Source organism: Oncorhynchus kisutch, unplaced genomic scaffold (assembly GCF_002021735.2).
Source record: "Oncorhynchus kisutch isolate 150728-3 unplaced genomic scaffold, Okis_V2 Okis02a-Okis13b_hom, whole genome shotgun sequence".
In the NCBI taxonomy this organism is placed as follows: Eukaryota; Metazoa; Chordata; class Actinopteri; order Salmoniformes; family Salmonidae; genus Oncorhynchus; species Oncorhynchus kisutch.
The window spans coordinates 6,283,814-6,309,754 of NW_022261979.1; the positions used below are offsets into that span (position 1 = coordinate 6,283,814).

At 47.1% G+C, this 25,941-nt stretch overlaps 1 protein-coding gene across 1 annotated transcript; it reads right to left on the reverse strand.

Annotated features, from left to right (window-relative positions):
• Positions 1 to 60: 60 nt before the first annotated feature.
• On the reverse strand, positions 61 to 25,738 carry LOC116359323 (zinc fingers and homeoboxes protein 2). Its single transcript, XM_031812208.1, has 3 exons — positions 25,528 to 25,738; positions 1,002 to 3,654; positions 61 to 562 (listed from the first exon to the last, which is right to left on the reverse strand). Exon 2 carries the CDS (start codon positions 3,499 to 3,501, stop codon positions 1,012 to 1,014), a length of 2,490 nt encoding a protein of 829 aa, XP_031668068.1. The 5' UTR covers positions 3,502 to 3,654; positions 25,528 to 25,738; the 3' UTR covers positions 61 to 562; positions 1,002 to 1,011.
• Positions 25,739 to 25,941: the final 203 nt, after the last annotated feature.

Below are 25,941 nucleotides of genomic sequence, written 5' to 3' on the forward strand. Positions count from 1 at the left end.
CCATCATTCCACTCCTTGTCATATGCCAAACATCTGGAACCCAGGCTAGGTGATTCTATGGTCTGGTAGAGAACCACTAGTCCCTTTAGTCCAAATGGATGAACTCACTGGTTATCAGATCAGAAGTGTTACTAGTCTATTCACTTGAAATAAGTGCCATCTATGACCAGCTGTCAGTCACTAAATGTTTTGTTAAAAAGAAAATAATTACCAACTGATGAATTGGTTTACAATTTCCATCGTAGTCATAAAAACCAAAAAAACATTCCTCTTTTAGGGGTTATTGACTCCTGTTAGAAATGTAAAAACCAGCAACCCTGAAAATGTTTACAAAGCTTTTGCAATACAGAAAAATATTTACAAGGGCCCTTTTGTTTATTAAGTGTAATAATAATAATAATAATGATGCATCAAGTCCAACTTTGGCACTCAATGGTTTTGCCAGTCAGTGTTTGGCGTGGACTCTACTGTCCACTGTGCTGATGTCACAGGCCAGGTAGGAAATCATTGGTTCCAGATTCAACAATCTTGAGAATCTTCTGCCTGAGAAACTCAGTATCCTCTGAAACAAAGGAAAATGTCAAAACACAAGACTTGTTATACAGATGGCTGACTACACACCCTTTGTTGTTAACCTATCAGTCTGCAGTTAACATACCCATACAGCAGGCTATCAGAGGTGCTTTTCTGTTCACCAGGGGGAAAAATCCCCAGTGATAACCACATGTGTATAATCTCAATAGCCTCTTCCTGCCAAGATGTTTTTCTGAAGGCTAAATTACAGGCATCCCGTGTGGTTCAAAGCCACAGCTGCTAGATTGTTGCTAGCCATCGCTCTGTTAAAGGGAAAACCATCACTACATAACCAATTCCCCTTCATCTGGGACATCTTTTTTGACAGTTTACTTACAGGCATCAAGACGAGATAATTATGCATTTCAGTGTTAATGATCAAAGGAATTGTAAACTTGCAGGACAGTAGCTTATCATAGACTACTCACCATGCTCTTTTCATCCAGTCACCCGACCAGGTTGGTCTCCCATCAGCACCTCTGCTTCCGAGCCGATCTTCTGGTTCTCCAAAGCACCTTTAGTCTCGTCCCCTACAGCCATGGTCACCTTCACCCATCTGCTTCTGTCCACGTTGGCCTGTCCATGTTGGTCCCTGCCCCTGCTGATGTCTGTCATACTCTGGCCCAGCTTACTGGTAAACCACTGGACTATGTCCTGGTTGATGAGTTTCGACTGCAAAGGAAGCTTCTCTGCGTCCTCTGCCGAAAGCAGCGTGGTCTTGGCTTCTGTGAAGTGCTGCTGGAGAATGCTGCTTGGGGGTCGTTCGGTGATGCCTGACGAGCTCTGACCATTCTGTCCTGCTTTGCCGTTGACTTTGTGGAACTGGTCCATCCAGTCCATGGTTCCGTTCTTCAGGGAAGATCGGTTTTCCTTGAACCAGCGGACAATCTCTGTGCGAGACAAACCCGTCTGTCCCTCCAGCTGGCTGTACTCCTCTGGCGACGGCCACTGGGTCTGGGTGAACACCTCTTTGAGAAGCCCTAGTGATTTCCTGTCGATGGGCTCAGGACTGGTGGAAGTGGTGACGATGGGAAGAGGTGAGCACCGGACTTTGCTGTCCTGTTCGTAAACACTATTCAGTATCCCTCGTTGCTCCTCAAGGCTCTTCGGACACATGGAGTTTGCCAGGGCTTGCTCCAAGTTGTCCCGCAGTGCTCTGCGCTCTGAGAACCAGCAGTCGATCTCAGTCTTGGAGAGCCTTGTGTCCACAACGAGATTGTCAACGTCAATTTCAGTGGGGGAGCTGGTCCTCTGAAAACTCTCCTCTAGCATCTTGAGCTGCTCAGAGGATTTGCCTTTGAGCCTCTCCAGGAGAGGAAACTGGGTGGGGACAGCCTTTTTGGGCTGACTGTCTTTCAATGCCTGGGGCTCAATCTTAATCACCTGTGGCGCCACCTTGTGATTGAGGAGTCGTTGCTCACTGAACCACTTCTTGATTTCTCCTCTAGAGAGGCCGGTGGACTCAATGAGGCGGTACACTTCCTCCTCTTCAGGGAACTGGCACTGGGTGTAACTCGCTTTCAGTACAGCAATCTGGTCCGGGGTTTTATTGGAGTCTGAAGTGAAGCTGGGTTTAGGCGAAGCCACCAGTCTAGGTGTAGGTGCCTGAATCGTCTGGATTATGGAGGGACGTTTGATCTCTGAAGCGGCCACTACTGGAGCTACCAAGGGTCGCTTGACTGACTGTACGACCTGGTTTGCCATGGTTAGTGTGATGGGAGAACAACTGACAGCTGAGCCGTTCGCAACCGGCGTCAACACATAACTGGTCTGTCCCAGGAGGTTGAAGGGGACGGATTGAACTAGGGACTGTTGTCCTTTGGTGGACTGAGCCATCTGGGCGCCGCTCAGCACGGTGAAGGTGGTCTGTGGGACTGACTGGATGGTGCCGTTGAACATCTTCTTCCGAGCTTCTTCCACCTCTTCAGGGGACCAGCTGATGCCTTGCTTCAGTCTCTGGAGGGTGAACCACACCTTGATCTGTTCCTCGGGGTGCTTGGAGGCAACGGTAAGCCAGGACAGCTCCGCTTGGGTCGGGTACGGGAACTTGGTGAAGGATGTGATGAGTGTCATGTTACTGTCCAGTGAAGGGTTGTACTTGGAGGTGTTCAAAGGGACAGCGATTTTTGGTACTAAGTTGTAGTTAGGCGGGCGCTGAAGAGAAGGCATGATATGAGAGACGCCATCTTTTAGGGTTGCTTCTGGGATGATCACGGTCCCGGTCACATTCACGGCGGCGATCTGCTTTCTGGGGAGCTCGTGGTCGAGTCTGTCCGGTTGACTTTCTGTGAATAACCGTTTGTTGTCTGTTTTTGGCTTACTAATCTTCACCGTGGTGGATTTGCTCAGGGGGAAAGTGGCGAAGTCTTCTCCTGTCTGAATGCCGTTGGTTGAATCACAGACCACAGCGTTGCCTGCTCCTTCTATCGACTGCTCTAGGATGGTCTGATTGTTCAGCTTGATTCTCTTGAACTTGAAGTTGCTCTCCCCTGGATGACACCTCTCGTTGTGCTCTGTCAAGGTGTCAAACTTCTTTGTGTTGAAGTTGCACACAGCACACAGGTAGAGCGGGTTGAGAATGACATTGGGGTGATTGGAGTCCACGTGTTCCTTGAACTCATTCAGGTTCTGCGTAGAGAACGGACAGTACTTGCATTCATAGCCTCCCTGCTGCTTCCTCTGAGGCCTTGAATCCACCGCATTAGGTTTCTCAGGGGCCGGCGACTCCTGAAGTGAACCACTAGGCTCTGTCCCGGAGCTCCAGTCCTCTCCAGGAAGCATCTCTGTGGATCCATTCACCACTGTGCTTTTGTCCTTTGCCGATACCTCCACCTCCATCTCACCTGGATCCTCTTGCCACATCATGTCATCACCTCGAAAAACAGCATCAGCTCTACAAGGGGTCGTGGTCTTCCTTCGGCTGGCCATGGCGTGCGTACGTCACCTGGGACTGTTAGACGGACGTTGTAGGGGAAACGAGGGGAGGTTTCTGTCTTGTGAAGAATATGCACTTGTTCCTGCTGACTGTTAATGTCAGCTCCAATGAGGGAATTCATGAGACTTCATCCCAGATCACCCAATCTGAGGGAGAGAGACAGAGAGAGGAGAAATTAAACAAGGACAATCCTGCAATAACCTGAAAACAGACCACATTAAAACCCCATACCGCTGGTTCAATAGTCAGCATCACTTTTCTTCCTGTTCTCTACTTAACATAAATGGCCATGGTAATAAGGCCTAACTCTGCAATGAAAATGTCCCTAAACCATTGTACATATTCAGAGTCATTGTTCTCTATCCCTCTGTCCCTTCTGTGACAAAACAAGCATTTCAAACTCAATGACGGTAGAAACCCTAAACTGCTTCCGATCCCGTCTCCCTAGTAGCGGATTACATATAACAGTCTCCCTAGTAGCGGATTACATATAACAGTCTCCCTAGTAGCGGATTACATATGTCATCTCTCTGTTAAAGATGCAATATGTAACTGTCTCCCTAGTAGTAGATTACATGTCATCTCTCTGTTACAGCTGCAATATGTAACTGTCTCCCTAGTAGCAGATTACATATGTAACAGTCTCCCCAGTAGCGGATTACATATATAACAGTCTCCCCAGTAGCAGATTACATATGTAACAGTCTCCCCAGTAGCGGATTACATATGTAACAGTCTCCCCAGTAGCGGATTACATATATAACAGTCTCCCCAGTAGCGGATTACATATGTAACAGTCTCCCCAGTAGCGGATTACATATGTCATCTCTCTGTTAGATGCAATGTGTAACAGTCTCCCTAGTAGTAGATTACATATGTCATCTCTCTGTTAGATGCAATGTGTAACTGTCTCCCTAGTAGCAGATTACATATGTCATCTCTCTGTTAGATGCAATGTGTAACTGTCTCCCTAGTAGCAGATTACATATGTCATCTCTCTGTTAGATGCCATATGTAACTGTGTCCCTAGTAGTAGATTACATATGTCATCTCTGTGTTACAGCTGCAATATGTAACTGTCTCCCTAGTAGTAGATTACATATGTCATCTCTGTGTTACAGCTGCAATATGTAACTGTCTCCCTAGTAGTAGATTACATATGTCATCTCTGTGTTACAGCTGCAATATGTAACTGTCTCCCTAGTAGTAGATTACATATGTCATCTCTGTTAAAGATGCAATGTCACTTTTATGGGCAACCCAACCAAATTAACACAGAAATGTGTGTTATAGATCTGTCACTCATTGAAAGCAAGTCTAAAGAAGCTGTAGATCTGTTCTGTGTGCACTGGTTTTTTAGTCTTTTACAGTTTTGTACACTAGTATCCAAGAGCTGAAAATACTTTCGTTTTAGTTATGGAAAAAAAACATTTTTCACAGCAGTTTACATGGTACAATGATTCTCTACACTATACTTGCTTGTTTTGTCACAAACTGAAATTAAGCGAACTATTTGAAATTTAGCAACCAGGAAATAGTGTTTTTTCCACAAAGTGCATCTTTAGCTTTACTTTACTGACTTTATTGTCCTCATGGGGGGAAACTGTGTTGCAGTGTCATGTACACATTTAAAGTAGCATTTCAAATACAAAAGAAAATTGACAATACAACTTTCATAACAGTTACGTATCAATAAAGAAAGAAAACATTTTAAAAAAGACAAGATAGGAACATTAGCCTGCTGGCCATACGGAGTCGATAGGAACATTAGCCTGCTGGCCATACGGAGTCGATAGGAACATTAGCCTGCTGGCCATACGGAGTCGATAGGAACATTAGCCTGCTGGCCATACGGAGTCGATAGGAACATTAGCCTGCTGGCCATACGGAGTCGATAGGAACATTAGCCTGCTGGCCATACGGAGTCGATAGGAACATTAGCCTGCTGGCCATACGGAGTCGATAGGAACATTAGCCTGCTGGCCATACGGAGTCGATAGGAACATTAACCTGCTGGCCATACGGAGTCGATAGGAACATTAGCCTGCTGGCCATACGGAGTCGATAGGAACATTAGCCTGCTGGCCATACGGAGTCGATAGGAACATTAGCCTGCTGGCCATACGGAGTCGATAGGAACATTAGCCTGCTGGCCATACGGAGTCGATAGGAACATTAGCCTGCTGGCCTTACGGAGTCGATAGGAACATTAGCCTGCTGGCCATACGGAGTCGATAGGAACATTAGCCTGCTGGCCATACGGAGTCGATAGGAACATTAGCCTGCTGGCCATACGGAGTCGATAGGAACATTAGCCTGCTGGCCATACGGAGTCGATAGGAACATTAGCCTGCTGGCCATACGGAGTCGATAGGAACATTAGCCTGCTGGCCATACGGAGTCGATAGGAACATTAGCCTGCTGGCCATACGGAGTCGATAGGAACATTAGCCTGCTGGCCATACGGAGTCGATAGGAACATTAGCCTGCTGGCCATACGGAGTCGATAGGAACATTAGCCTGCTGGCCATACGGAGTCGATAGGAACATTAGCCTGCTGGCCATACGGAGTCGATAGGAACATTAGCCTGCTGGCCATACGGAGTCGATAGGAACATTAGCCTGCTGGCCATACGGAGTCGATAGGAACATTAGCCTGCTGGCCATACGGAGTCGATAGGAACATTAGCCTGCTGGCCATACGGAGTCGATAGGAACATTAGCCTGCTGGCCATACGGAGTCGATAGGAACATTAGCCTGCTGGCCATACGGAGTCGATAGGAACATTAGCCTACTGGCCATACGGAGTCGATAGGAACATTTGCTTGCTGGCCTTACGGAGTCGATAGGAACATTAGCCTGCTGGCCATACGGAGTCGATAGGAACATTCACCCGAGCTATTTAGGAGGGATATCACGTCTGGCACAAATGATTGTCTAGTTGTGTTTTTCCTGCTGAGGGGTGCCCTATACCTGCACCCAGAGGGGAGTAGTTCAAAGTCCAGGTACAGGGGGTGGCTTGGGTCTAAAATTATTTTGTGAGCCTTACAGAGGGACCTGACCTTAAAAGATCTCATCCAGGCCTCTCTGTTTGACTCCTAGTACCTTGCTTGCTGTGTTGATAATCCTTCTCAACATATTTCTCTGGCTGACAGTGGCATTGCCAAACCAACAAACAATACCAAAAGTTCAAATACTCTCAAAAGATTTGTAAAACAGAGTCAGTATAGTACACTCTACATTAAAGGCCTAGAGCCAGTAGTACATACACCCAAAGCCAAGACAGCTCCATGTTGGTGCAACACATACTGGAGCTAAATCTGACAACGCACCAAAACAGAATCGGCTCCAAGGTAACAGATGTGAAAAAACTTCAGAGAAGCCTTAAGGATGCAATATAATACAGTACATGGATTTCATTTCCCTGAGCATTTCTTTTTTCTATGAAGCGATAGAGGAGCTGATTCAAGAGAGCGTGAAAAAGAAGTAATTGATATTCTAGTTGCCTCATGCATTTACCAAATCACATTTCCATGCAACAAAACTGTAAGGGAGAACGTGTTTTTATATAACAAACATCATAGACTTCTGGTTCTGCAATAGAACACTTCTATAAGGGCCGATGTGTTCCGACATTCAGCAGTGACTGAGCTGATAGAATCTGATTCGACAGGAAGTGATGGTAGGAGGACTTTAATAAAAGAGTAGGCTTTGTGTGATGAATGGTGAATAATGTAGCTTTTGGCTCCAAAATGATACAAATCTGTTTTCACAGTGGACTGCCTGACCTCGGATCAGTTATCACTTCTCTAAATCAGGAGAAAACGATCAAATATCACATTTCAGTAACTGCCGCTCTTCAAACTCTTCAAAGATCACTTTGCTGTGAAAACCCCATTTTTATTCACAACGGTGACTAAGACCCAGTGGTGCTCGGGATGAGAACCAACATGTTTCATTTCAGGAACAACTGTTACAGCCTCCTGTTTAGAACCCAGAACATCCATGTTCCATGCTGTTGGTCAGGGCTCTGGTAAGAGATGGTCTAAGTAGAACATGTTCCATGCTGTTGGTCAGGGCTCTGGTAAGAGATGGTCTAAGTAGAACATCATGTTCCATGCTGTTGGTCTGGTGGTCAGGGCTCTGGTAAGAGATGGTCTAGGTAGAACATCCATGTTCCATGCTGTTGGTCTGGTGGTCAGGGCTCTGGTAAGAGATGGTCTAGGTAGAACATCCATGTTCCATGCTGTTGGTCTGGTGGTCAGGACTCTGGTAAGAGATGGTCTAGGTAGAACATCCATGTTCCATGCTGTTGGTCTGGTGGTCAGGGCTCTGGTAAGAGATGGTCTAGGTAGAACATCCATGTTCCATGCTGTTGGTCTGGTGGTCAGGGCTCTGGTAAGAGATGGTCTAGGTAGAACATCATGTTCCATGCTGTTGGTCTGGTGGTCAGGGCACTGGTAAGAGATGGTCTAATTGGAACAGCGAAGACTAGATACATCAGCACTGGGAAGTGTTAAATACAAATGACTGCCGTCAAACTCAGTCACTCATTGGATCGTCACTTGGGGTATTCCCATAACCATCAGAAGAGGAGCATTGTTAAAACTCAGGCCAGCCTCATTTCCATAAGGTAGTTATGACAACCACCGTCCGGAAATGGACTTGCCCTCGATGCATTGCTGTTGATGCTACTGCTGCAGTGTATTAAAAACACACCTCCCAGGTATTCATTCATCTGGGAGGAGACATGGAGCCAGGAAGTCAGGCAGACTCAGGGGCCGTTGCTAAGAGCCAGTCCGTCTGTCGACCAGACCTGGGTTGTGTTCAGTAGGCTCCAAATGGAAGAAAGAGGACTGAAACCTCGACTTGAGAAACACTAATGGTCCGTTTCAAAATGTAGCAGACCGACGCTCTCCTCTCCATTCAGGACTGTGCTGCTGTGGCGTGTCAGGCTGGGCGTCTTATCCCTGTGCTGCTGTGGAGTGTCAGGCTGGGCGTCTTATCCCTGTGCTGCTGTGGAGTGTCAGGCTGGGCGTCTTATCCCTGTGCTGCTGTGGCGTGTCAGGCTGGGCGTCTTATCCCTGTGCTGCTGTGGCGTGTCAGGCTGGGTGGAGAGGAGCACAGCCATACTGGAGCCAAATTAAACTTGCATGATGTTCCAGCCGACGCCTTGTCTCTCATATCATGTCCTCAGCTCACCGTCTCTGCTCTGGAGAGACCTACTCTGTCCACTCATATGCTCCCAGCCCGACTAACCCAGGCCAGCAGATACCAAAGTAACTCCCCCAATGGACACTGCTGTGGTGACTCGCTGCTGTATTCATGGGCTTTCATTATTTGCTTCCAACAGGAGAACATACATCATTCCTGACGATTTAGCTTGCCACAGACGTCAACATCAGTTACAGAACATGAAACATCCATAGGACGATGGATGACTCCCTCTCACCAGATCACTACCGTCATTCCATTTGACACAATAACAACCAAAGCTCAAGAGTTAATGACTTCACTCTGCTGTGTATCAACCTGCTATGTGTTCAGGAATAGCAGCAGGACAATGAATCCCTACAAGTGTGAAGCTGCTGAATCACAGACTGTGTGTCAAAGGACCTTTCTATCCGGCCAATCAGAGACAACACTATGACTCATGAGCCTATCACTACAGCCCTTCCACCACACCGTCACTACAGCCCTTCCATCACACCGTCACTACAGCCCTTCCATCACACCGTCACTACAGCCCTTCCACCACACCGTCACTACAGCCCTTCCACCACACCGTCACTACAGCCCTTCCATCACTACAGCCCTTCCATCACACCGTCACTACAGCCCTTCCATCACACCGTCACTACAGCCCTTCCACCACTACAGCCCTTCCACCACACCGTCACTACAGCCCTTCCACCACACCGTCACTACAGCCCTTCCGTCACTACAGCCCTTCCACCACACCGTCACTACAGCCCTTCCACCACACCGTCACTACAGCCCTTCCACCACACCGTCACTACAGCCCTTCCACCACACCGTCACTACAGCCCTTCCACCACACCGTCACTACAGCCCTTCCACCACACCGTCACTACAACCCTTCCACCACACCGTCACTACAGCCCTTCCACCACACCGTCACTACAGCCCTTCCATCACACCGTCACTACAGCCCTTCCATCACACCATCACTACAGCCCTTCCATCACTACAGCCCTTCCATCACACCGTCACTACAGCCCTTCCATCACACCATCACTACAGCCCTTCCATCACTACAGCCCTTCCATCACACCGTCACTACAGCCCTTCCATCACACCATCACTACAGCCCTTCCATCACACCATCACTACAGCCCTTCCATCACTACAGCCCTTCCATCACTACAGCCCTTCCATCACTACAGCCCTTCCATCACTACAGCCCTTCCATCACTACAGCCCTTCCATCACTACAGCCCTTCCATCACTACAGCCCTTCCATCACTACAGCCCTTCCATCACTACAGCCCTTCCATCACTACAGCCCTTCCATCACTACAGCCCTTCCATCACTACAGCCCTTCCATCACTACAGCCCTTCCATCACTACAGCCCTTCCATCACTACAGCCCTTCCATCACTACAGCCCTTCCATCACTACAGCCCTTCCATCACTACAGCCCTTCCATCACTACAGCCCTTCCATCACTACAGCCCTTCCATCACTACAGCCCTTCCATCACTACAGCCCTTCCATCACTACCATGACAACAAGACAGTTGGTAAATTATAAACAGGCCGAAGAGCAGAATGGATCCACCTGCTGAGTGCCGAGACACTTTCAGAGCAGCCTTCATCTGACGTGACAGAAACACACGTCATGGTGGGTGTGGGGAGGGGGACAAGGCACAGACTACTGTTGCTAGGATGATAGAGTAGACAGGAAGACAGTAGGCATTCCATCCAGACTGGCTCATTGTTCCATAGATCTGCTGTATTCAGTGAGGTGAAGCGTTCAGAACTTTGACCGCGACAGAAACACAACAAAATAGAGGTGACTTAATTCCCTATTCTACCAGACAGAGAACTGTGTCTGATCTAGACAATGCATTTCTATCCGAACTTTAATGTTTTGAAACATTGCGGCGTTCTGAACAGACCCACAGCTGCAGTGTTCTAGAGGAGGTTGATGTGATGATAGTAGAGAGCGAGAAGAGAAAAGCTGTGTGGGAGGAGACAGTGCTCTGCTAATACTGCATCCCCCAGTAGGGGGGCTGAATTTGGGAACGTCACAGAATGAATTTAAATCTCATCAAATGGGCCCTGAAAAAACCCACTGTAGCTCTGCATTGAAACCGGCAATTTCTCTATCCCTGCTTTACTTACCATTCTATTTAGGGTATGAACACAGAATATTAATAAGTCAATTGGTTCAAGGAATGTTGAGTAGTGCACTGAAAGCTTGGTGCAGATTCTCTGCATTAGAAGTGTACAAATAACAGTGTTTAAAGCCCAATGTTAAAGCCTACCAGGCTACTACTGGACTGGAGCAAGTCTATCCTCTCCGGGGTGAGTCCAGTCAATCCCCCATCACATTGATTCTGATTTGGACAATGAAATAGTCCACACAGTTACTGGTTAGGGTCCCATTGGTGTCTTTAAATATAACAGTCAAAGTCTGGATGGGAGTCTGAACTGGTCTAGCAGCCAGGTTACCATGGAAACAGGCTAACAGCAGGGGGGTGGGGGGGGATTTATTCTCTCCACTTCACCAGAGACCAGAATGTTCCGCCTCAAAGTTGGTCGGGCCAAAAGTAGTAAGACACCACCCCTTTTGATGATACTGTAAACACATCAAGTTGGAGGGGGTCCACAAGACATATCCTTCTATTCAACTGGTGGGATCCAGGTAGGGGTCAATTGAATGGATACTTTGCCCAAGCGGAGCATTGAGTAGCCTGCATTACATAGTACTTTCCCACTGGTAAAGACCTAGTACCTCTACAACACCGAGCCTGGTATTCACAGTGAACACAGACAGCATGAGGAGTACTTTCCCACTGGTAAAGACCTAGTACCTCTACAACACAGAGCCTGGTATTCACAGTGAACACAGACAGCATGAGGAGTACTTTCCCACTGGTAAAGACCTAGTACCTCTACAACACCGCGGCTGGTATTCACAGTGAACACAGACAGCATGAGGAGTACTTTCCCACTGGTAAAGACCTAGTACCTCTACAACACAGAGCCTGGTATTCACAGTGAACACAGACAGCATGAGGTGGTAAGTATTTGGTTTAGAAAAGGAATCCTGATATTAATACCAAGCTGAGGGAAACATGAAGACTTCCAGTCAAGAAATATTTTGACAGTTATCAAACCATGTCCCTGCTTTCACAATGCAGTCTAACCATGAGAATGACCATGCAGTCTAACCCTGAGAATGACAATGCAGTCTAACCCTGAGAATGACCATGCTTTCACAATGCAGTCTAACCCTGAGAATGACCATGCTTTCACAATGCAGTCTAACCCTGAGAATGACCATGCTTTCACAATGCAGTCTAACCCTGAGAATGACCATGCTTTCACAATGCAGTCTAACCCTGAGAATGACCATGCTTTCACAATGCAGTCTAACCCTGAGAATGACCATGCAGTCTAACCCTGAGAATGGCCCTGCTTTCACAATGCAGTCTTACCCTGAGAATGACCCTGCTTTCACAATGCAGTCTTACCCTGAGAATGACCCTGCTTTCACAATGCAGTCTTACCCTGAGAATGACCCTGCTTTCACAATGCAGTCTTACCCTGAGAATGACCCTGCTTTCACAATGCAGTCTTACCCTGAGAATGACCCTGCTTTCACAATGCAGTCTTACCCTGAGAATGACCATGCTTTCACAATGCAGTCTAACCCTGAGAATGACCATGCAGTCTAACCCTGAGAATGACCATGCTTTCACAATGCAGTCTAACCCTGAGAATGACCATGCTTTCAATATGCAGTCTAACCCTGAGAATGACCATGCAGTCTAACCCTGAGAATGACCATGCATTCACAATGCAGTCTAACCCTGAGAATGTCCCTGCTTTCCCAATGCAGTCTAACCCTGAGAATGACCATGCAGTCTAACCCTGAGAATGACCATGCAGTCTAACCCTGAGAATGACCCTGCTTTCACAATGCAGTCTAACCCTGAGAATGACCATGCTTTCACAATGCAGTCTAACCCTGAGAATGACCATGCAGTCTAACCCTGAGAATGACCATGCAGTCTAACCCTGAGAATGACCATGCAGTCTAACCCTGAGAATGACCATGCAGTCTAACCCTGAGAATGACCCTGCAGTCTAACCCTGAGAATGACCATGCTTTCACAATGCAGTCTAACCCTGAGAATGACCATGCTTTCACAATGCAGTCTAACCCTGAGAATGACCATGCTTTCACAATGCAGTCTAACCCTGAGAATGACCATGCTTTCACAATGCAGTCTAACCCTGAGAATGACCATGCTTTCACAATGCAGTCTAACCCTGAGAATGACCATGCTTTCACAATGCAGTCTAACCCTGAGAATGACCATGCAGTCTAACCCTGAGAATGACCCTGCTTTCACAATGCAGTCTAACCCTGAGAATGACCATGCAGTCTAACCCTGAGAATGACCCTGCTTTCACAATGCAGTCTTACCCTGAGAATGACCATGCTTTCACAATGCAGTCTAACCCTGAGAATGACCATGCTTTCAATATGCAGTCTAACCCTGAGAATGACAATGCTTTCACAATGCAGTCTAACCCTGAGAATGACCATGCTTTCACAATGCAGTCTAACCCTGAGAATGACCATGCTTTCACAATGCAGTCTAACCCTGAGAATGACCATGCTTTCACAATGCAGTCTAACCCTGAGGATGACCATGCAGTCTAACCCTGAGAATGACCATGCTTTCACAATGCAGTCTAACCCTGAGAATGACCCTGCTTTCACAATGCAGTCTAACCCTGAGAATGACCATGCTTTCACAATGCAGTCTAACCCTGAGAATGACCCTGCTTTCACAATGCAGTCTAACCCTGAGAATGACCATGCTTTCACAATGCAGTCCAACCCTGAGAATGACCATGCTTTCACAATGCAGTCTAACCCTGAGAATGACCATGCTTTCACAATGCAGTCTAACCCTGAGAATGACCATGCTTTCACAATGCAGTCTAACCCTGAGAATGACCATGCTTTCACAATGCAGTCTAACCCTGAGAATGACCATGCTTTCACAATGCAGTCTAACCCTGAGAATGACCATGCTTTCACAATGCAGTCTAACCCTGAGAATGACCATGCAGTCTAACCCTGAGAATGACCCTGCTTTCACAATGCAGTCTAACCCTGAGAATGACCATGCAGTCTAACCCTGAGAATGACCCTGCTTTCACAATGCAGTCTTACCCTGAGAATGACCATGCTTTCACAATGCAGTCTAACCCTGAGAATGACCATGCTTTCAATATGCAGTCTAACCCTGAGAATGACAATGCTTTCACAATGCAGTCTAACCCTGAGAATGACCATGCTTTCACAATGCAGTCTAACCCTGAGAATGACCCTGCTTTCACAATGCAGTCTAACCCTGAGAATGACCCTGCTTTCACAATGCAGTCTAACCCTGAGAATGACCATGCTTTCACAATGCAGTCTAACCCTGAGAATGACCATGCTTTCACAATGCAGTCTAACCCTGAGGATGACCATGCAGTCTAACCCTGAGAATGACCATGCTTTCACAATGCAGTCTAACCCTGAGAATGACCCTGCTTTCACAATGCAGTCTAACCCTGAGAATGACCATGCTTTCACAATGCAGTCTAACCCTGAGAATGACCCTGCTTTCACAATGCAGTCTAACCCTGAGAATGACCATGCTTTCACAATGCAGTCCAACCCTGAGAATGACCATGCTTTCACAATGCAGTCCAACCCTGAGAATGACCATGCTTTCACAATGCAGTCTAACCCTGAGAATGACCCTGCTTTCACAATGCAGTCTAACCCTGAGAATGACCATGCATTTACAATGCAGTCTAACCCGGAGAATGACCATGCAGTCTAACCCTGAGAATGACCCTGCTTTCACAATGCAGTCTAACCCTGAGAATGACCCTGCTTTCACAATGCAGTCTAACCCTGAGAATGACCCTGCTTTCACAATGCAGTCTAACCCTGAGAATGACCATGCATTTACAATGCAGTCTAACCCTGAGAATGACCCTGCAGTCTAACCCTGAGAATGACCATGCAGTCTAACCCTGAGAATGACCCTGCAGTCTAACCCTGAGAATGACCCTGCAGTCTAACCCTGAGAATGACCCTGCAGTCTAACCCTGAGAATGACCCTGCAGTCTAACCCTGAGAATGACCATGCAGTCTAACCCTGAGAATGACCCTGCAGTCTAACCCTGAGAATGACCCTGCAGTCTAACCCTGAGAATGACCCTGCAGTCTAACCCTGAGAATGACCCTGCAGTCTAACCCTGAGAATGACCCTGCAGTCTAACCCTGAGAATGACCCTGCAGTCTAACCCTGAGAATGACCCTGCAGTCTAACCCTGAGAATGACCCTGCAGTCTAACCCCGAGAATGACCCTGCAGTCTAACCCCGAGAATGACCCTGCAGTCTAACCCCGAGAATGACCCTGCAGTCTAACCCCGAGAATGACCCTGCAGTCTAACCCCGAGAATGACCCTGCAGTCTAACCCCGAGAATGACCCTGCAGTCTAACCCCGAGAATGACCCTGCAGTCTAACCCCGAGAATGACCCTGCAGTCTAACCCTGAGAATGACCCTGCAGTCTAACCCTGAGAATGACCATGCAGTCTAACCCTGAGAATGACCCTGCAGTCTAACCCTGAGAATGACCCTGCAGTCTAACCCTGAGAATGACCCTGCAGTCTAACCCTGAGAATGACCCTGCAGTCTAACCCTGAGAATGACCCTGCAGTCTAACCCTGAGAATGACCCTGCAGTCTAACCCTGAGAATGACCCTGCAGTCTAACCCTGAGAATGACCCTGCAGTCTAACCCTGAGAATGACCCTGCAGTCTAACCCTGAGAATGACCCTGCAGTCTAACCCTGAGAATGACCCTGCAGTCTAACCCTGAGAATGACCCTGCAGTCTAACCCTGAGAATGACCCTGCAGTCTAACCCTGAGAATGACCCTGCAGTCTAACCCTGAGAATGACCCTGCAGTCTAACCCTGAGAATGACCCTGCAGTCTAACCCTGAGAATGACCCTGCAGTCTAACCCTGAGAATGACCCTGCAGTCTAACCCTGAGAATGACCCTGCAGTCTAACCCTGAGAATGACCCTGCAGTCTAACCCTGAGAATGACCCTGCAGTCTAACCCTGAGAATGACCCTGCAGTCTAACCCTGAGAATGACCCTGCAGTCTAACCCTGAGAATGACCCTGCAGTCTAACCCTGAGAATGACCCTGCAGTCTAACCCTGAGAATGACCCTGCAGTCTAACCCTGAGAATGACCCTGCAGTCTAACCCTGAGAATGACCATGCAGTCTAACCCTGAGAATGACCCTGCAGTCTAACCCTGAGAATGACCCTGCAGTCTAACCCTGAGAATGACCATGCAGTCTAACCCTGAGAATGACCATGCAGTCAAACCCTGAGAATGACCCTGCTTTCTTCAACTCTGTCCTCCTGAACAAAAATATAAAGAAAAGCAACATGCAACAATTTGAAAGATTTTACTGAGTTACAGTTCATAAGGAAATCAGTCAATTTAAATAAATAAATTAGGTCCCAATCTATGGATTTCACATGACTGGAAATACAGATATGCATCTGTTGGTCAAAGATACCTTTAAAAAAAAGGTAGGGGCGTGGATCAGAAAACAGATCAGTATCTGGTGTGACCACCATGTGCCTCATGAAGCACGACATCTCCTTCGCATAGATGTCGTGCTGCATGTCTTAAAGTAATGGACTGTCGTTTCTCTTTTCTTATTTGAGCTGTTCTTGCCATATTATGGACTTGGTCTTTTACCATATATGGTCATATTGGTTTGGACCAATATAAAACAATTACAGCACTGTACGTACGTCATTGTTACCCAGAAAGGATTTGATATAAAACAGTCTGCATTGGGCTTTAGGCAGGGTGGTGTCTGGCAGGGTGGTGTCTGGTAAAACCATCTGTACCAGGGTGGTGTCTGGTAAAACCATCTGTACCAGGGTGGTGTCTGGTAAAACCATCTGTACCAGGGTGGTGTCTGGTAAAACCATCTGTACCAGGGTGGTGTCTGGTAAAACCATCTGTACCAGGGTGGTGTCTGGTAAAACCATCTGTACCAGGGTGGTGTCTGGTAAAACCATCTGTAGCAGTCAGTCCTGGCAGGGTGGTGTCTGGCAGGGTGGTGTCTGGTAAAACCATCTGTACCAGGGTGGTGTCTGGTAAAACCATCTGTAGCAGTCAGTCCTGGCAGGGTGGTGTCTGGCAGGGTGGTGTCTGGTAAAACCATCTGTACCAGGGTGGTGTCTGGTAAAACCATCTGTAGCAGTCAGTCCTGGCAGGGTGGTGTCTGGTAAAACCATCTGTACCAGGGTGGTGTCTGGCAGGGTGGTGTCTGGTAAAACCATCTGTACCAGGGTGGTGTCTGGTAAAACCATCTGTAGCAGTCAGTCCTGGCAGGGCGGTGTCTGGTAAAACCATCTGTAGCAGGGTGGTGTCAGGTAAAACCATCTGTACCAGGGTGGTGTCTGGTAAAACCATCTGTAGCAGTCAGTCCTGGCAGGGCGGTGTCTGGTAAAACCATCTGTAGCAGGGTGGTGTCAGGTAAAACCATCTGTACCAGGGTGGTGTCTGGTAAAACCATCTGTAGCAGTCAGTCCTGGCAGGGCGGTGTCTGGTAAAACCATCTGTAGCAGGGTGGTGTCAGGTAAAACCATCTGTACCAGGGTGGTGTCTGGTAAAACCATCTGTAGCAGTGAGACCTGGCATGGTGGTGTCTGGTAAAACCATCTGTAGCAGTCAGTCCTGGCAGGGTGGTGTCTGGTAAAACCATCTGTAGCAGTCAGTCCTGGCAGGGTGGTGTCTGGTAAAACCATCTGTAGCAGTCAGTCGTGTCAGGGTGGTGTCTGGTAAAACCATCTGTAGCAGTCAGTCGTGGCAGGGTGGTGTCTGGTAAAACCATCTGTAGCAGTCAGTCCTGGCAGGGTGGTGTCTGGTAAAACCATCTGTAGCAGTCAGTCCTGGCAGGGTGGTGTCTGGTAAAACCATCTGTAGCAGTCAGTAAGTTCCCTCCTAACCCTGGGCTACATATGGCGTTTCCAACTGAAACCAAAACCAGCCAGGCAGAGACAGATAGCCTCTTCCATGGCTGCCAGACCCCGGTTAAATTTTATTTTAAATCAAATACTCCATCTGGGCTTGATTTAGCTTGCCTGGCACAATGGAAGTAGAGTAGTTGTGAAAGTGAAAAACCCATCTGGCACACCAGGCAGGCTCAAGCAAACGCTCAACATATTTGAAAGATTTAAAATAGTATTTGAACCCAGATCCTGATGGCTGCCGTCCCAGACAGTTATGAAATACTGATGGAATGGGTTAGACCGCATGGCATATTTGTGCCAGGGTCATCTTTTAAAAGCGGCTTCTCCACTACGGAGATCAAATACAGTCAGAGAACTACGTTTTGGAACATTACTTCTTATGCAATTGTATTTCACATGTTGGGATAAAGGTTGGGATAGAATAAATAGGGAGTTTCTGTTGTGGCATTCAACACAAGGTTATACCTAGTAGTGTTTCTCTAACGAACCATCTGTACATCCAGAGTACCTCCTCTAGCCTATATCAGCGACAGACAGTTGTTCGACCTACTGTAGAGTCAACCAAGCTTGACTGGCGTTACTGGGTGTCCACATATCAGACAGCCTCTGCTACAGCAGGGGTGACCTGCTGGTCAGGCCGGAGACACGTGACTGGGTCAGAGCTGTGGGTTTCTGCAGTCAGAGAGAAGAGCCCCAGCTGAGCACTTCTGTCCTCTCCCTTCCTCCAGCATTTCCCTGCACCTGCGACATCTGCAAATCTGTGTATGCAACCAATAAACCTTGATTCTGATTTGTCCTCGCCTCTTATGCTCTCTCCTTGCCTTCACGTACTCATCTCCTTCTCTCGTCTTCTCTCAACCTGTCCTCGTGTCCTCCCCCCCTTTCTCCTCCCCCCCTTTCTCCCCTCCGTCTCCTCCCCCCCTTTCTCCCCTCCCCCTCCTTTCTCCCCCCCGTCTCCTCCCCCCCTCCCCCCATTGTTAAAATAATTGGGGTCATAGGATTTTCCAACTGTTTTCTATGGGATACCCTTATTATTAGGAACCTGGCTGCAGTTCCTATGGCTTCCACTAGATGTCAACAGTCTTTAGAAATTGTTCAATGTTTTTCTTTTGAGAAATGAATAAGTAGTGCTATTAATGGTAAGTGTCACTCCAGGTGGACGACTGTTTTGATGCGCGTGAACTGGAGCGAGCTTTCCGTCTTAAATTATATCAATTATTTACATTTTAGGGTACCCGAGGTTGGATTAGGAACGTTGTTTGAAATGTTTGGATCAAGTTTACAGGTAACTTATTAGATACTTCGTAGGCATGTTGGGCGAGTTGAAACCTGTGTATTTCTGAATCAAACGCGCCAAACAAAGGGACATTTTTGGGACACAAAGGACATTATCGAACAAAAGGACCATTTGTGATGTTTCTGGGACATTTGAGTGCCAACAGAAGATCTTCAAAAGGTAAGGCATGAAATATCGCTATTTCTGACTTTTGTGTCGCACCTGCCTGGTTGAAATATGATTTATGTGTTTGTATGCGGAGCATTGTCCTCAGATAATCGCATGGTTTACGTTCGTCGTAAAACCTTTTTGAAATCTGACACAGCGGCTGGATTAACAAGAAGTGAAGCTTTATTTTGTTGTAGAACACATATTTTCAAGAAAGTTAAATATTTGAATTTGGTATTTTTTTATTTCACGCTCTGCAATTTCACCAGATGTTGGCCAGGTGGGACGCTACCGCTACCGTCCCACCTGCCCATAAGAAGTGAACGCAGTGTCCAAAGAAGATGTATACAGAATGGTGCCGCCTGTGTAGAGGTGGATCAGAGAATCAGCAGCAGCAAGAGCGACATCATTGATATATAAAGAGAAAAGAGTCAGCCCGAGAATTGAACCCTGTGGCACCCCCATAGAGATTGCCAGAGGTCCGGACAACAGGCCCTCCGATTTGACACACTGAACTCCATCTGAGAAGTAGTTGGTGAACCAGGCGAGGCAGTCATTTGAGAAACCAAGGCTATCGAGTCTGCCGATAAGAATGCGGTGATCGACAGAGTCGAAAGCCTTGGCCAGGTCGATGAAGACGGCTGCACAGTACTGTCTTTTATCGATGGCGGTTATGATATCGTTTAGGACCTTGAGTGTGGCTGAGGTGCACCCATGACCAGCTCGGAAACCAGATTGTATCGTGAAAAAAGGTACGGTGGGATTCGAAATGGTCGGTGATAAGTTTGTTACTTGGCTTTCAATGACTTTAGAAAGGCAGGGCAGGACAGATATGGGTCTATAACGGTTTGGGTCTAGAGGGTCTTCCCTTTTGAAGAGGGGGATGACCGTGGCAGCTTTCCAATCTTTAGGAATCTCAGACGAAAGAGGTTGAACAGACTAGTAATAGGGGTTGGAACAATTTTGGTGGTTCATTTTAGAAAGGGTCCAGATTGTCCAGCCCAGCTGATTTGTAGGGATCCAGATTTTGCAGCTCTTCCAGAACATCAGCTGTCTGGATTTGGGTGAAGGAGAAGCAGAGGGGGCTTGGGCAATTTTCTGCGGGGAGGGGGGTTGCAGAGCTGTTGGGCGGGGTAGGGGTAGCCAGGTGGAAAGCATAGCCAGCCGTAGAAAAATGCTTTTTGAAATCACCGATAAATATATGATAATCGATAGTGACAGTGTTTCCTAGCATAGTGCATTGGGCAGCTGGGAGGAGGTGCTCTTATTCTCCATGGACTTTAGTGTCCCAAAACTTTTTGTAATTAGTGCTTTTTCTGTTTGAAAAAGTTAGCCTTAGCTTTCCTAACTGACTGTGTATATTGGTTCCTGAAGTCCCCGAAAAGGCTATTCGATGCTAATGCAGTACGCCACAGGATGTTTTTGTGCTGGTCAAGGGCAGTCAAGTCTGGGGTGAACCAAGGGCTATATACGTTCTTAATTCTACATTTTTTGAACGGGGCATGCTTATTTAAGTTGGTGAGGAAAGCACTTTTAAAGAGAAACCAAGTGTTTAAGGTAGCGTTTGACAGTGTTGAGGGATGGTCGTTTGACCGCGGACCCATTACGGACGCAGGCAATGAGGCAGTGATCGCTGAGATCCTGGTTGAAGACAGCAGAGGTGTATTTAGAGGGCAAGTTGGTCAGGATGATATCTATGAGGGTGCCCATGGTTACGGATTTAGGGTTGTACCTGGTAGGTTCCTAGATCGTTTGTGTGAGATTGAGGGCATCTAGCTTAGATTGTAGGACAGCCGGGGTGTTAAGCATATCCCAGTTTAGGTCACCTAACAGTACGAACTCCCTCTCCTATCATCTCTCTTTCTCTCCTATCGTATCCCTCTCTCGTTCCTCTCCTATCACCTCTTTCTTTCCTTCCTATCATCTTTCTCTTCCTCTCCTATCATCTTCTCTCCCTCCTATCATCATCATCATCATCTCTTTCTCTCCTTCCTTTCCCTGTACTCTTCTAACATGAAAGCCTGCCCATTACACACATGAATACATCAATTTACTGTTGTCGAGTAGAAAACAGATGGGAGACGTTACCTAGGAAACCCATGCGGTCTGTGTGAGAGTTGTGTGGCTCCAGGACGCTATTTACAGTCACTGCTTCTCCTCTGTGAAGCTCTTTCTTTCCAAGAGATTGGCTTCTTTTGGTTCCAGATAAAACAATCCCTATGTAACTCAAAATACTGGCACTTGTCTTTTCCTACTTGCACTGACTTGGCCGATAAACACCGAGGACAAATGAGCATGTTTCAGTCCATAGTACGTCTCACCTAGCCGTCTATCTGAAGCTGAACTGACTTGCCTAGTTAAATAAAGGTTCAATAAAACAACAACAATAATAATATTAACTTAGACACACTGGTTAAACGTTTGCCTGCAGACAGTACTTAGCACCTCTGAACGGTGTCGGCACTCATTCTTTTTGTGTCCACACAGCAAAAACCTTTAAGTCGTCAGCTACTCAGCCTTGTTAAAATACTCCAAACCAGAAGGTGGCAGTAGTGTTTGTATGTCCATGTGCTAATCTCTGCTGAATGTGTTGCACTTTCTCCTGTTGTGCCATTTACAAACAAACACGTGACTGTCTCAACTGTTCTGGGGATGACGGTGAGCTTCATAATGTGACAGGTGACATGATCAACGCGATCAGCGTCCTCTCTTAATGTATTGCACAAGTTGACTGCAGGTATTTACTTAAAAAGTAGCAACACGCCACTGTTGTCCAGTCAGAACATGATGGTGAGGCCCATACTAAACACACCATCACACGCCACTGTTGTCCAGTCAGAACATGATGGTGAGGCCCATACTAAACACACCATCACACGCCACTGTTGTCCAGTCAGAACATGATGGTGAGGCCCATACTAAACACACCATCACACGCCACTGTTGTCCAGTCAGAACATGATGGTGAGGCCCATACTAAACACACCATCACACGCCACTGTTGTCCAGTCAGAACATGATGGTGAGGCCCATACTAAACACACCATCACACGCCACTGTTGTCCAGTCAGAACATGATGGTGAGGCCCATACTAAACACTTGGAAACCATCACACGGCACACAGACGATTCAGTTCAACTTGTTGATATTGTTGTGTGGTTATGTTCGATGGACAGACGATTCAGTTCAACTTGTTGATATTGTTGTGTGGTTATGTTCGATGGTTCAACTTGTTGATATTGTTGTGTGGTTATGTTCGATGGACAGGCGATTCAGTTCAACTTGTTGATATTGTTGTGTGGTTATGTTCGATGGAAGCACAACACCTCAGGATAGAAACAGTACGTCACGACACAACATGTATCTTCTCTTCTTACGACGACATGTAAACACGCGCTAACTTGAGGTGACTGGGTGGAGCACTAGAGTGTGTCCAAGCTCCCCGATTGGTTGGAATGAGTGGGGGGGGGGGGAATTGAAGGGTGATTGACAGGGCTGCAGGCCTATCAGGTTGAAAGGGCTAGCCCTTTATTTTACACAAAGACATAAAAAGAGGGTAATCATATGGTGATTATCATATGATTCATGATGAGCACATGCACTGCATTAGTCTGGACTCTTCCTCAACCTCCTCATTGAGGAGATAAACTACATTTTGGGGGCCTGACTGCCTAATAAATATATTTGAGTCATTTAGCGGATGCTATTATCCAGAGCGACAGTAGAGAGTGAGTACATTTTCAAACACGAGTAGCTCCTCAACCCTGTCACTGAGAAGATGAACTTCATTTTGGGGGCCCGACTGCCTAATAAATAAGTGCAAGGCTAACGAGGCTGTCTCTATGCCGTCATGAAGTCATCATGACTACGGCCGCTCCACACAGACTACAGGGATTTTACAGGAAGACGTGCTCACAGCAGGTATGACATCACCAGGGCCATCTTAGTCCCCTAGCTAACGACACAACATCTAGAAGCAGAGGAGGCAGGAGCAACATCTCCCCGAGTCTGACAGAGGATATTGCTGAGGTGAGCACCACATGAGTCACAAAGAACAGGCAGCCATCTTTAAACAAGCCATTCGCTGCCTGGACCATGAAAAAAAAAATCAAGGACACTGAATGGGGAGGGAGACCAAATGGATGTAGGCCTACGTTTCTCTTCAGCAACCTAAGCCCAAGTAATAGAAGTGTGATCTACACCTGCTGTATGACAACAGCAGCAGTCAGTGTGCACATATGACTTGAGAATGACTGCCATGCCTTGATCTGAATGAATACATCCCACCAGTCAGAAATTAACTGAGGTTGTCACCCTAGAGACGCTGCACAACTGTGACATGACTGGATTAGTCAGGTCACTAATGTTGATGATACACCCCCCGACTAATGTTGATGATATCCCCCCCCGACTAATGTTGATGATATCCCCCCCGACTAATGTTGATGATATCCCCCCCTGACTAATGTTGATGATATCCCCCCCTGACTAATGTTGATGATATCCCCCCCCGACTAATGTTGATGATATCCCTCCCCCGACTAATGTTGATGATATCCCCCCCCCCGACTAATGTTGATGATATCCCTCCCCCCGACTAATGTTGATGATACCCCTCCCCCCGACTAATGTTGATGATACCCCCCCCCCCGACTAATGTTGATGATATCCCCCCCCGACTAATGTTGATGATATCCCCCCCGACTAATGTTGAAAATATCCCCCCCCCCCCGACTAATGTTGATGATATCCCCCCCCGACTAATGTTGATGATATCCCCCCCCGACTAATGTTGATGATATCCCCCCCCGACTAATGTTGATGATATCCCCCCCGACTAATGTTGAAAATATCCCCCCCCCCCGACTAATGTTGATGATATCCCCCCCCGACTAATGTGATGAATGCACAAGCCGTGCGTGATCCTCTCCTGAATATGCCTAGTAACCAGTGGAGGCTGCTGAGGGGAGAACAGCTCATCATTTTCCAGAACCATGTGTTTGATACCATTCCACTTATTCTGCTCCAGTCATTTCCACGAGCCCCATCCTCCCCAATGAATGTGCCACCAACCTCCTGTGTTAGTAACCTAGTTGATGAGGTCTACAATAATTGTATTATTATTTAATTATTGTTGGTGTGTCCTGTGTGAATCCTGTGTGAACATAAAAACATGCGCTGTACCTTTAACAGTGGTGTAAGAGGACACATGCAATGGGCTAAAAGTCAAATCAGGTCATCCTGCTGAGAGCTGCATCTTTTCAGGCTTTTGGACACCATAATCATACTGTACCCACCACCCACCACTAAATACCACAATAAAATAACTCCCATTCAGACGTTTCTTGACTTGGCTACATGAGCATGTGGTGTAGCATGAGGAAATAACACGAAGATAACATGAGGCATGTCATTGGGCAACAGTACTGTAGTTTGTAAAGATACTGCCTATTGTGTCAGGCTCATTTCATATGCATAGATCTTCATCAAGAAACAAACTTGATACTGAGAACCAAGTCCATGGTAAACCACCAATATGTGCAATATATTCTACTTCGGCCAGTAGCCTGGCTGTACTGCAACGAGGCGTTTAATTCCACTGTGACTGTTGCCACAGTGCAGTAGAGACGTGCAAGAAGGCGTCACCGCTGCCTGCAGCCTGCCTACATCATACGACGGACGGCATTGGTACCCGACATCGAAGTAGGTTGCTGGTTAAACTCCAGAACTAGAAAACAATTTATAACCTTCTGGTCTTAGGAGTCCAATCGCCATTCCATAGCATACAACAGAAATAGGCTTTTAAAGCTCCCCAAATGTCCCCTTTCCTCGCCAACGACGTAACGCCATGTCGGCGTGGAGGCCATATTTTGCTGGTTATGTCGACATAGGGGAAAAAGTACAAGTCCTCTCCCACAAAATCTCGACTAACATTACCGCAGCATTGTAGCAAACAAAACTTCCTAAAGCGAGAGGACTGTAGGCACATCGTTTCATTGCTTGAAACTGGACACATTGTTACTACTCGCAGGTCGTCAATCAGGTGTAGCCAGCCACACCGGGACAATCAAAGTTTACTGGCTAACCAAGTTAAAATGTGTAGTGGCGTCTGCGTACAGAAACAGTGGTGGTGGGAGGCTAGCTAGCTACATAGCTAGGCTACAGGTTTAACTTTGGGACTTGTTTTCGCCGATATGCAAAACTGATAAATATTCTATTTGGCAGATTCTTACCTGTCCACCACGTATGATGCGCTGTAATGCCGAGCACCGGTAAACGGGGTCCAAAACGGGTCTTACAACACGATAACAACCGAATACGACGATTTATTCTACAGATTCGACCGAATCCGCCAGACAACAGCCGGAAAAAATCGGCGTTCGCAGGGGGATCTACGCCAAAAACCACGTGATCAACTACGTCAGCGTACGTATTTGCATACGATACCAGGGCCACTTCCATCCTGGAGTTGTTCTAATCGCTCCTAAAAGTTAGGACGGCGGTCAGTATCAAGCCTCGGATAGTGTCCAGGAAATGACAGCCCTTCGGTGGTTGCTGGAACCTTGCTTTCGACTTTTGAAAAGGAATAAGCTGTTGTTGACGTCCTGTGCTCTGCGCCAGCTCATCGTTGTGTAGGTCATTGAATA